The sequence below is a fragment of the Mastigoproctus giganteus genome, chromosome 9, assembly GCF_048544385.1.
Source record: "Mastigoproctus giganteus isolate SK-2022 chromosome 9, ASM4854438v1, whole genome shotgun sequence".
NCBI lineage: Eukaryota > Metazoa > Arthropoda > Arachnida > Uropygi > Thelyphonidae > Mastigoproctus > Mastigoproctus giganteus.
The window spans coordinates 57,545,782-57,558,770 of record NC_143583.1 but is presented as its reverse complement, the minus strand read 5'-3'; the positions used below and the strand labels follow the sequence as shown (position 1 = coordinate 57,558,770).

The window sequence follows — 12,989 nt, the reverse complement described above, 5'->3', positions numbered from 1 at the left end:
CTTTGTAGTAACGAGATTTGACTGTATATCAATTGCTAACTACGTTGCAGGCAGTGTCATCAAAGAGGTACAGTAGATGCTACATTCTCTTTGGGAATCAAAATTTGACATTTGCCAAAAAAAAAAAAAAAAAACTTCCCACATCACATATTTATCCCCTCTAATATAATTTGTTTAGCTCTTGAATTTATTCAAACTATCCACTGCCACGACACCAGAATGTTTGTTATAACAATCAACAAAATGCTACCTGAAGGCAAATTTCCACATATCTATCCTGCAACCATCCCTTCTCGATTTAAGTTTTTTAAATGGTGCCGTGGATTTCCTTGGCAGAGTCTGCATTGTACAGAGAACTTTGTCCAGCTGCATAATTACCCAGGTCTTTGTCATTCTCCATTAATCTGAATGCAGTATCACATAGTTGGTATGATATTCTGCAATTACTGTTACTCATATGCCGTAACTTGTATTTATCCATTTTAAACTACTTCAGTTGCCACTACTCAGCTCATCTTCTGCCTAATTTTTGTAGATATTTTGCAGTAGCATTCTTTGATTAGTGACTTAAGTCTGATATGCCTTCATCAATATCATTAAATAAATAGTGAAAACGACAATGCACCCAGCACTGAAACCATGCTGGGGAGCTTTGCCAATAACAGCAGTCCAAGGAGAACAGTGCCCATTGATAACCACTCTTGTCTTCTCACACTCAACCAATGGAACTGTTGGAAAAAGGTAGAATAGCATTCAAATTTTAAGCACCAGAGGCCATCTAAAAGATTTAATTGTGTAATCACTGCACAACAAATGCTGTCTGATGAATTAATGTGCTGGTGTGATATTTTAAAAGCATGTTAAACTAAAATTAACATAAACTATAAAAACACCAGGAATTATAAGTGTGTGAGTTAATGTTAACTCGCACATTTATAATTCCAACTGATTGACCTTTCCAGGTGATTTGCTTTATATATCTGTCTGATGTATGGGGAGCAGGTGGTGTAGAATAGTCTAGAGAACTGCAGGCTGCACAACTTCTCAATCAGCATTCCAACTAATATGAACAGATTAAGATTTAAGTATGTGAAAACTAGAATACTGAAGTAACTGAGGGGGCTAGGGAAAAGTGGGCTTTATGTTCGAAATCAGCATTAAAAATATACAGGCTGCTATATTTCTGTTGAAAAAATTTTCATTTTCAGTGTAATAAATTAATAGATATAGAGGATATTAATGTACATCAGTGGCAAACAAAAAAACTGCATCACTTGTGCATTTTGCAAATAATGTGGGTTGCAGAAATGTTCGAAATGCATTTGTTAGATGGGATATATATCTCTGTGAATGAAATCCAATAAAAATGCTCCACCTGATATATCTAATTGCCATAAATATCTTCCCAAAGGGTAAAATGTGTAATTAATGGAAATATGAGAAATCATGCAAATGGAAATCATGACAAACAAACATACATTTTATTGCATTTACGTGTACAAACTGAAATGACAAGTTAACGTAATGGTATTATGTACTGTAAATCAGCAAAATCCTCTGTTTTGTTGTTCCTCCTCAAGCTGCAATGGTCTGGTATAGAGTCAATCAGCTTCTGGATATACGGTTGCCCAATTTTGTGGTACCACACCCTTACAATGCTCTGCTGCAGCTGAATCTTACTTGTTGGCTTCTTCTGAGCAATTTTAGATGACATTATGTACCAGCAATTTTCAGTCGGGTTCAAATCTAGACTGTTGCTGGGCCAGTCCAACACTAATGTCACCATTTCTGAGGTATGACTGCACCTTAAGGGGAGAAAACATTGGTGTGTGTTTTCAGCCTTGTGAGACAAGAAGACAAACTCATCCTTAAATCTAAATAGCATAATACTTAACCAATTTTGTTGTATGACAAGGTGCTGAGTCTTGTTTAAAAATGCAATTTTAGACGTCTGTTTGGTGATCCATAATAACGGGTTTCTGACACTCCTCCAATATAGCAGTGTAGGTTTCTGCATTCACCATTCCATTAATAAACTTGATTCGCCCCACCCCTTTGCGTTATGCAGTCAGGATGGTGTGCCTCCAGTTTTTGTCTTCTGACTTATCGCTTCCCATCCGAGCATTGCAGGTGTCAGAAAAGATGATGGTGTCCCATTGCTCTTTTGTCCATGAAACATGCATTTTAGCTCAAGCAAGTTGCTTCTTCCTCGTTTGTTGGGTTAACAAAGGCTTCTTCTTGGACCAATAAGCATGCAGACCACATTTCGGAAGCCGTCTTTGGATAGTTCATATTTGTTTCAACACCAGAGGCTATCTCAAAGTCCAGTTTTAGATCAGGAGCACTAGCATGGTGATTATGAAGGCATAGCCATTTCAAATATCGATCTTGGGGAGGCGTAGTCACTCTCTTATGGCCTGATCCAGGTCTTCTCTTCACATCACTAGTTTCATGCTTTAATTTTAGCACCCTGGGTATTGTTGACTGGTGGCAACCTATTTTATCAGTGATAGCACGTGTAGGAAACCCTTCTTGGGACAGAGCAACAGTTACACTTTTTTTCTTCATGTCAACTGTGAACATATGGAGCCATGCTTACACCTCTGCAAAACAGGATACTAATGAGTATGTACAGGCATACCTCGATTAACGAATAGGATGCGTTCCACGAAATTACTTCGTTAAGCGAAACTTCGTTTTCAGAGGTAAAAATACTATGGCCAGAATAGGGATACGTTCCTACATAAAGAAAATGAAAAGCTTTTTTTCGAACAAAGAAAAGTTTTATTAAATAAACAGTCAACTTACATACAAAGTGAAATCACATTTTAAAATATGAGGTTAAAGTTGATTGTTTATGCTTTTTTTCTCTTTCATTTAACAATTGCCTATACGGAGTTATTGCATTTAACGCTGATCGCTTAACTATAACACTTCTTCCTAAGTCAGGATCATTTTCACTAAAAAAATTTAAAACGTTTTCAATATCATTTAAGCACCTTTTTAAATCTTTGGTTGTTAACACTTTTTCGGCAGGTACTTCTTTAACTTCGCCTTCATTATCTTTGTCTTCGTTGCTAACAAGGCTTTCTAAATCTTCCACTGAAAAACCATCATCTTCTGCATTCAATAAATTTCTAACATCCTCTTCATCGACATTTTCGAAACCTATTTGATTGAGCCATCTGGATAACTTCATTTCTAATTCTTGGATGTTATTTTCTTCTTCTGGTACAACTTCTGGCCATATTTTGCGCCAAACTCCATTTAAGCATTTCTTAGTGACTTCTTTCCAAGAACTATCAATGCTTTCTATTGCGTTTTTAATGGTGTAGTTTTTCTAAAAGGTTTTAACTGTTATTTCCTCTTTATCCTCTAGTTCAGTTAAATTGCTTAAAGTTCGACGCAGATTATAAGCTTTAAATGATGCTATTACTCCCTGATCCAATGGTTGAATCAGGGAAGTTGTGTTTGCTGGAAGAAACACAACTTTGACAGGAATGCATGTGTCCAACGTGTTAAGATCAGTAGGATGTCCCGGAGCATTGTCTAACAACAAAACAGCTTTTTCTTCAAAGTTGTTTTTCTTTTGACAGTACCGTTTTACTCCAGGACAAAAGTGGTTAACAAACCAATCAGTAAATAACTCCATGGTAACCCACGCTTTTCTATTTGCTTTCCATATTACAGGTAAATTCATTTTTATGTTACCTTTTAACGCCCTCGGATTTTCTGAATGGTAAACTAATAACAATTTTAATTTATAATCGCCAGAGGCATTTGATCCAAAGAGTAACGTTAAACGGTCTTTGGCTGCTTTGAACCCAGCAGCCGATTTTTCTTCAATAGAAATGAAGCTTTTTGTTGGTAGCCGTTTCCAGAACAAACCGCTTTCGTCAACATTGAACACCAAATTTGGTGGAAAATTTTCACGTTTAATTATTTCCTTTAGTTTTTCTGGAAACTTATTTGCAGCTTCAACATCTGCACTTGCAGCTTCTCCTGTTAATTTTACACTATGAATCCTGGCCCGTTTTTTAAATTTCTCGAACCAATCACGAGAATCCCCAAAGGTTTCCGTAATTTCTTCAGTTTGTTTAGATTTCAGGTGATTAAACAAAAATGGAATATTTTTTTTTATGTTAAATGGGGCTTGAAATTGCGGACTTCGTTATATTGAGGCTTCGTTATCAGAGGTAACGTTAACCGAGGTATGCCTGTATACTCTTCCAATGCCGTATTTATAGAAACGGCTGAAGCAGTGCTTTGCAATTACTGTCTGATGCAATAGAATCGTTATCTTACGCAATACTTTTGCTTTGCGACAAACAAAATGACAAATCAAACAATATCTTATACGTTTCACTACAAATGTTACTTTTTTTTTTTTAAGGTGATGCAGTTTTTTTGTCTGCCACTGTATATAAAAAATAAGTTTTTGTAAATATTTAAATTTGAATTTAGTAGTAATTTAATGTTGGGAGTTACAGTAAAATAGTAATAAATTAGGACTTAAACATTTATGTAGTGTTCAACTTAAATTCCAACAAATATTTCCAGCAGCCCTAGTGGAAAATTCAGTGTCCAAAAAAAATTATAGAAAGCACTGTCAAGTTATTTTGAATTCCAGCTGCATGGCTAGAATGATTAATAAATGTAAAAAAGAGCTCAAAATAGCTGGAATTCAGTTAATTCTTGTGCAATTGCAAGTGGGTTAATGAAGCTGTGCACAGAATTGTTTTCCATTTTCTTACATAAATTGGAACTATAATAGCTGTAGAATGTTTCCCTTCATACATTTCTGATTCCAGCTTCACACAGACTTCTGTTACAAAAGTATGCTGGTGTCCATGACTGAAGGCCTGGCATAGCTGAGTTTGACTGTTTAAAACTCACATGATTGTTGCAGGTAATGATTAGTTGTAAACTCCAGAATCTTAGGGGGTCTTGCTGAATTATAATGTTCTGCATGAACTTATTTTTTTTTTTTTTTTTGAGTAGATTAATAGGACAATGTTCTATTTATATATAAATAATTAGACATTACAGCCTTAAAATGAAAGCATCACAGATCATTCATTTGCTTAATTAGAAATAAATTCTTTAGCCATAGGAATCTTTGCTCGTTTAATATTGTTTTATATTTTCATTTTTGCAGAATAATGCTGTGTACAGTGTGTGGCAATATAACATTCCTAGACTGATGCATTCATGTTTAATAAGTTTGAAAATAAACTGAGGTGGTGTGTAGTAGTTCCAACTGATGGTGATATAGAGATTATCCAGTAGGTTGTTACTGCAAGTAACAACCAGTTTTGTTAGTAGTATGACTGTGCAAATGGAGGGTGCATTGGATGTTCCGTACCAGGGGCCCCCAAGTACCTTTTCACAGCCCTGGTTAGTAGCATTAACATTCCATGGCCCAATTTTTGCAACTGGGCAACAAACATCAAATTTTATTTTAAACTGTGAAAATCTGCAACAGAAATAAGAACTGTTTATGGTGATGAAATGTTAAGTTTTACTGGTGTCTGAATAGATGGACATGAGGATGTTCACAATGATGCAAGAAGTGGGCACCCATCAACCTCTTGAAGTGAGGGCAGAGTTGCAAAAGTTTGGGAAATTGTAGAAAGATTGTTGTTTGACGCCTCAGAATGGTAGTTGATGAGTTGGATATGAATATGGATTGATTTCTCAAGTTCTGGACAAAGATTTAGGAGGAGGGAAGGTCTGTGCAAAATTTGTGAGGCAACTGTGATTCACAAGGAATTTGTACCTAAAGGGGAGAAGTCAGTGCCTTGTTCTACATACAAGTGCTTCAGAGACTATTGAAGTGCATTTCTCTGGTGAGATCAGTTTGGAGAGGAAGGCAGCTGGTTCTTCTTGCACAACAATGCCCCTGCCCATTCTGTATTTGTAAAGATGTTTATGAAGAAATGTGGCATTGTACAGAACAACCATCCCCCTATACTTCCTTTCCTGATCTAGCACCATCAGACTTTTCTCTTTCTCAGTGTGAAAACTTCCCTCAAAGGAAATAATTTCAGGATATTGACATAAAGAAAAATGTAACTGCCAAACTGAACATAATCTCTTTGAATCCCTTCCTTTACTCTTTTCAGAAACTTTCAGAATGGAAACTTTGAATAAAATCCATTTTTGGCTCCTTCACTTGATGTTCTTTTTATTGCATCAGTCTGGAGACTTTATTGCCACATCTTGTATAACAAAATTAATGATTTTCTTGCATGTTATTGATGTTATTATAACAAAAGGCTTTCCAAATTTGTTTAATTCTGTGCATCTGTTTCAGGTTGTTCATTCAGGAAGAAGCAACATTGAAGAAGTAAAATTTCAAAAAAAAAATAAATGCCACAAAAATAAATTCCTGTTGGTTTAAATGTGTATCTTACAATCTAATTTTATTACATTTTAAAAAGTTTTGATACCTATTTCTTTTATACACACAGTACAAGGAACAGTGAACACGACTGTTACACTCTGTAACCTATCTTAAATCCTGGCAGTACTACACACACACTCACATAAACCAAAATTGGGTTAAATGGTTCCCAATAATGATGTGAAGTGAGAAAATTTTAATCATTTGTAAGTAGGCTGTTAGTTGGCTCGACATTAGATTAAGTTGTAATATGAGGAGTATTTGAAAAGTTTGTGGCCATGTACTTCATTATTTGAGACTACTATAAAAATAATAAATTACAGACACGCACGTAAACCAGAATTTTCAGGTGTGTGTGTGTATGTATGTGTGTGTGTGTGTGAGAGAGAGAGAGAGAGAGATTTCTCAGTGATTACTGTATTGTGACCATCCCATCTATAATGGACTATGTCACGTTGCTCAGAGTATAAAAAGCCCAACAGCTTTGTACACGATAGTAGTGGTAACTTGCATGCAGTCATGGAAATAAAACTGATAAAGTAGCAGTTATGTGACGTAAAGAAATCGTGGAGTTTCAAAACGGCATGATTGTGGGAGCTCGTGTGTCAGGTGCATCCATATTGGAAACGGCATGTTTTGTCGGTTGATCATGACCCACTGTCGCTTGGGTGTACAAAGAATGGTGTCAAATGGTTCAAACCTCCCACCAGCAGAACTGTAAAGTATTATGCAGGGTGCATGCTAATGGTTCATGACAGCTGCAGTACACTGTTAGCTCAATGGCAGGTCGCAGTTTATTGCCAGATGTACAGGGTTCCACAGTAGATGACCCAAGAGACACCCTCTCCTCCTGGTCATCAGCAACGAGTATTGTGGTATCAACAACATGCTGGTCAGATGAGTCCAAATACCTGGTGCAACACACCAGTGGACTCCGTGTATGGTGCAAGTCTATGGACCCATTGTGTATGGTATGTGAAATCTACCAGCAGCTCTTAGGAGGCCACATGCACTCTGACACGTTGCCTTTTTCCCATCTTCCAAGGTGATGATGCACCAGGTCATCAGGCCCATACTGCTGTGGTAGCAGCAACATGCTGGTCAGACACTGGAGGACTGGAAACGTGCTGGTCATGAGTCCAAATGCCTAGTGCAACATGCCAACGGACACCTTTGTGTTTGGTGCAAGCAATGCGAGTCTGTGGACCCATGGTGCCCACTATCCAGGCAGGTGGCAATGGTTGCTTAATATGGGGCATGTTTTGTTGGTAAGTACTAGAACTCCTGAAGCCTACCGGCAGCTCTTAGAAGACCGTGTGCACCCTGCCATGTATTTTTCCCATCTTCCAAGACGATAATATGCCATATCATCAGTCCTACACTGCGTGAATGGTTTGAGGAACACAGTGAATGACTGGCCTCCAAAAATGCCTCACCTCGATATAATTGAACACCTGTGGGATGTTTTGGAGCAGGAAGTGAGGTATGGAGATGCAACCATCTGTTCCGATACTGGGGAGTCTTACAGTCAGAATGGCTGCAGATCCCAGTGGAAGTCTTCAGACATCTGGTGGAGTCAATACCTAGGTGAATAGTGGCTGTTATCTGTGCAAATAGTGACCCAACACGGTATGTGGTCATAATTCAGTGATCAGTGAGTGTGTGTTTATATACATATAATTGTGTTTTTTTTTTTTTTTTTTGTGTCTACCAAAACCCGCAATTTCACAAAAGAACATTATAATGCTAGCAAAAACAGTTTGTATGAAAATTTTCTGTGGATTCAGGTAATTTTGCAAACCAATGGGCAATCACAAAAAATTTGGATTCATTAAATGTGATCCGGACACCAAACCGTCGGTAGAATGGCATGAAGAATCTCCCCACAAGAAAATTTTGAAAGGGCATCATCAGTTACCATGGATCTGGTTTTTTGGGAAGTGGGATACAAAGGGAATATTTGTTGATTACCTTTAAAAGGATAAATCCATTTTAGGTGAATATTTTTACTACTGAAATTTCATGAGGGGTTAAACCAATCATTGTGGGAAACTGGATATCTTTCTATATGACTGCAGTGGATTCTACATATGGGCTTTGGAAAATGAGACTGCACTGTATAATGTATATAATCATTAGCAGTGACCATTTTGAATAAGGTCATTTCCACAAAGCTTTATTCCTGCTACAGCAAACCAGAAACTTTTTTGCAAAATTTGTACTACATTGGTTTATAAATAATAAGTACCATGTGGGTATAAAATAAGTTTCCCTATTCAGGAGACTCTAGTGTCAAATTTGTTAGAGACAGTGCTGTGAAAATCAGTGGGTATGTCATTCAAGGTATGGGTAAGCAATTTGTAGAAGAAAAAAAAATTAATTCAAATTTCTGCCACCAGGTGAGGCACTGCAAATATGAGATGGAATACTTAACTTAGGATTAGATTTTAATATCAGAGCTTAGAAATCTACAGATATTCTATGTGCTTACCTTCACTTGAGATGACATTCTGAAAATGAAAGACTGCGTGTGACAATTTAACATAGCATCTCATTGGGGATGTTGGCTACATGCTGTTTAATGTTTACTTTCAATTCGACAAGCATCTGTATGCCACGACAGTAAACTGTCTTTCAGGTATTCCCATAGCCAGAAATCACAGGGATTGAGATCTGTTGATTGGGCTGGTCAGGACTGCGGAAAGTCTAGAAATGATGCAATAATTTCCAAATGTTGAACGGAGCAGTTCCTACGTGGGAAGGGGCACCATTTTGCATGAACGCTACGGTCTCCAAGCATTGCCTTTCTTGCAGAGCAGGAATAATGTGATCTCTTAGAAGAGTGCAGTACCGTGCTAGTTACTATACACCTTACGGGCCATGAGGTGTAGACACTCTTTCTTCAAAGAAAAATAGTCCAACTATAAACTTGCTGTGAATCCACACCATACAGTAACATATGTTCTTTGTAGTGGTCTTTCATGCACAGAAGATGGACGAGAAGTTCCCCATATTCTGTAATTTTGTGCATTTACTGTCCCATTAAGAGTGAAATGTGCCTCATCAGACCACAAGATCATTCGAGCCCGTGTATCATCAAGTTCCATATGAGCCAGAAATCATAGAGCAAAGTCTGTTTGTTGTTGCTGATCACAAGACTAGTTTTTGCACTATGTGAATCTTGTATAGGAACCAGCATAAAATTGTTCAAAGTACTTTTACATACAGTAGACCGAGGAAGGTTCAAGTCTCTTGGCACTGCTGACTGGTAGTGTTTCGCATTCTGATATGGAAACCATTGCAACCGTCATTTCATCAACTACCTCCGTTCCAGTATGTGGTCATCCCCTGCCTGGAATTGCAACTAACTCACCGGTCCCTTCAAATGTCTATTAGTTTTCGAAGCCCCACTGACGTCGAAGGTCCTTTACGCAAATCTTTAAGTTTCCGATATTAGCATTACTATTATTTTGGTAGAACAGTTTTACCAAAATCTAACAGGATATCATTTGTGTAAGCAGTGTTTCTTGAAGTAAATGACTTGTATTTGTGCAGTGCTGTTTTACCCCTGGTGGTGGAAATTTGGACTTTTTTTTTTTTTTTTTTTGCTTCTACAAATCAAATCGCTTCTCCATATCCTAAATCACATACCCACAGATTTTCACAGTTCTAACTTTTGACACTAGGGTCTCTTGAATAGGGAAACTTATTTTATAACCACCTACCTGGTACATTTGTCTACAAAGTGTGTTTTAGATGAGAACAGGCTTGGTGGGTGAAAACTTCTCTATTAGTAGAACATGTATTAAATTGCTGCAGGAAGTCACAAAATACTTTATATAATTAACTGAAATTTTGAAAAAAGGTTTTTTATTCCATATCTCTTCCACCATTTAAAATGTTGAAATTGTAAGTTATTTTTAGTTTAACTTATTTCATTTTTTAAATTTAAATTCTCTGAATAATCATTTGGCTATGTTCAGATACTTTGTGGACAGCTGAATGGCCTTTAATCATTGGACAAAAATTTCTGAAATGCAGGGGAACACTATTGTTGCTGTATTATGCTTTTCGTAATTCTACGTCTTAGTGTTGGAAAGAGTTCAGCAAAATTTTCAGACAATTGATGGCATTGACAGTGTCGTGACAATCACCACCACCCTACAAACCAAATCCTGACCCACACAGTAAACCTGTTATTATTCATGCAGTAACACCTGATGTTTCTTGCTTTTCGTATAAGCGGTTATGCCAGTTAATTCCACCCTTGGTTTTAAATGTTGCTTCATTCGTGTAATACAAATTCTTCATAAACACTATAGGCAGGTAAGATTCTACTACAGATGAGTCATATTGCTGCAAGTAACAACAACATGCTGGTCAGATGAGTCCAAATATCTGATGCAACCCGACCATGGTTTCTCATTATGTTTAAGTTAAACTCATGGGAAACCTTGAATTTTTTTCATACAAATGCATTATGACTTATCTTTGACCACACACTGTACTGATTGCGTTAGCAAATAGTATTTCACCTCTTCTATTTAATAATAGTAATTTTTTATCCCTATTTTATGTTACACTTTTTTGGGAGATAACAGCAAATAAGGGAGAGAGAACACAAGCCAATGACTTTAGGGGGTGTTCCCTTAAAAATGATGAATATACAATTGAAAATTGTACAGGTAATGTTCAACAGGAAAGACAAATAAATTGGAGTGTTTCGTACATTTCTTTACAGAAAACTTCGAAAAGCATCACTACTTATAATATTGTGAACATTTTTTACAATTAAATGAGGAGAGAAAAAAAATGATGAAATACACGCACAGAAATTTACAAACTATTTGCCAACTGCTTTTAACATTTATACATTATTTCCATGTTGGTGTTTTTAAAATTCAGGAGTTGAGTGGAAGGTAATTTGAATCAGACATCCCTGGTGATGTGTTCGATTAATAGTTTCTTAATTGATTTAGTGAATTGACATTTTTTTATTTTTGTAGGAAGTTTGTTCCAGGTTTTAGCACCTCTATTTTATACTTTTCTGACCTATGGCTTAAAGCAAGATCTTCAGGTTGGCTTCATTTCTTAGATTGTATGATATTTTTTCTTCATCTGTGGTTATGAAAAAGGATCTGAAGAGGAGGAAAGTCTGCTGTCTTCATAGCATTGTAAACAAGGATCGCCTTGGCTTTCTGCAATAGCTGGTAGGTGCTTAGGAGTCTCACTTGCATCTCAAACTAACCTATGTATTCCAGGGAATGCCCAAAATTGAATGAATGCATCGATTGAGAATGGAGTTGATTCTCGCAAGGTTTTCTTGGCTCGTAGTACCCCATGAGATGAATCCATAGGTGAGGTGCGGCTGAATTAAAGAAAGGAATACTTGTCTGAGAAGAGGAGACAACCTGGCAAGTATTCCTGCTAGTGACGAAGTTTTTCGTAGGGTTATCATTTGTTTTGCCCAACTTAGCTTATCATCCAGCCAGATTCCGAGAAGCTTGGTTTCATTCACCCTTTCAGGTTCTTTTTCTTTGTATGTTACGTCTAAATCAATATTTAGTGGTTTGTTTTTCATTCTAAACACCATACATTTTGATTTTTCTGGATTCAGTATAAGAATTCAGACACAGGAAGCAAGGCGTAGCTTTATTCTCAGGCTGTGAAACAGCTATCATGTTTCTAACAGTTAGGCTGCCGTAGCCAAGTGGTCGGGTGCACGGGTGCATAAGTACATGTGCCTTGAGTGACCAGGGTTCAAGCCTGTGACTGCTAAATACAATGCTGTTTCTTGTATTCTGTCTGTCTTGTGAACTCTGACCGACCGTTTTGTTGTCCCAGAATATAAAGAGAAAATTTATTTCTAAATAATGCCGTTTGACTTTGTAAATGCTTAGCTGAATACAAAAAACTTACTTTATTAGGACCTAAAAAGTATTTAGTTTAAAACTGCAGTTAATTACTGTGATATACTCTAAAATTTACTTGTTAGATTTTCATAAAATTAGTAAAAAGGGCTCTGAAAATTGTGAAGTGCCAAATCGAAAAATAAGCTACTGTATATAATTAGGATAATTAAAACCATATTAAATGCAGTATGCTATTCAACTAAAGGTCTTTTCCAAAAATATCCATTTTCAAATATCGAAATTTCAGCAGCTGCACAGCATAGCTCGATGATATTGGCAGTGCACTCTCTCTTCTGGGATAGTGTGATTCCTGATTCCCACCATCTTTGTGGTCGTGCAGATACAATGGTGTCATTTATAGGAGATGGGAATTTTTATTTATTTTATCTTTTTTAAACCCTCTTTTGCTCCCAGCATTGTGCAATGGTATGTGCATAAATATGGCCTGCTTAATAGGTATTGAGAAGCAGTAATCACTTCGTCAATGAATGCAGACCCCAGTAGCAGAGTTCTGTATCATATTTTTTTGTTTCAACGCTTTCCAGGTCTATGTACGTTTGTTTTTATCTTAAGTGATGTGTGGAAGTAATCGATTTTCATGCAGTTAATCCAAATTTGGAATGTATAGTTTATCTAAGTTCGTATGTGTTCTATAAAAATTAACCATCTAT

The 12,989-nt window shown here is 36.8% G+C and overlaps 1 protein-coding gene across 1 annotated transcript in view; it reads left to right on the top strand.

The window, feature by feature from the left end:
- The window catches only part of RpS27 (ribosomal protein S27), a 63,048-nt gene extending 56,603 nt beyond the window's left edge, over positions 1-6,445 (top strand). The window contains exon 4 of the mRNA XM_090381772.1: positions 6,317-6,445. Coding sequence (XP_090237898.1) covers positions 6,317-6,345 — 29 coding nt within the window. The 3' untranslated portion in view covers positions 6,346-6,445. The remainder of the gene's footprint in view (positions 1-6,316) is intronic.
- The last annotated feature ends 6,544 nt before the right edge of the window (positions 6,446-12,989 follow it).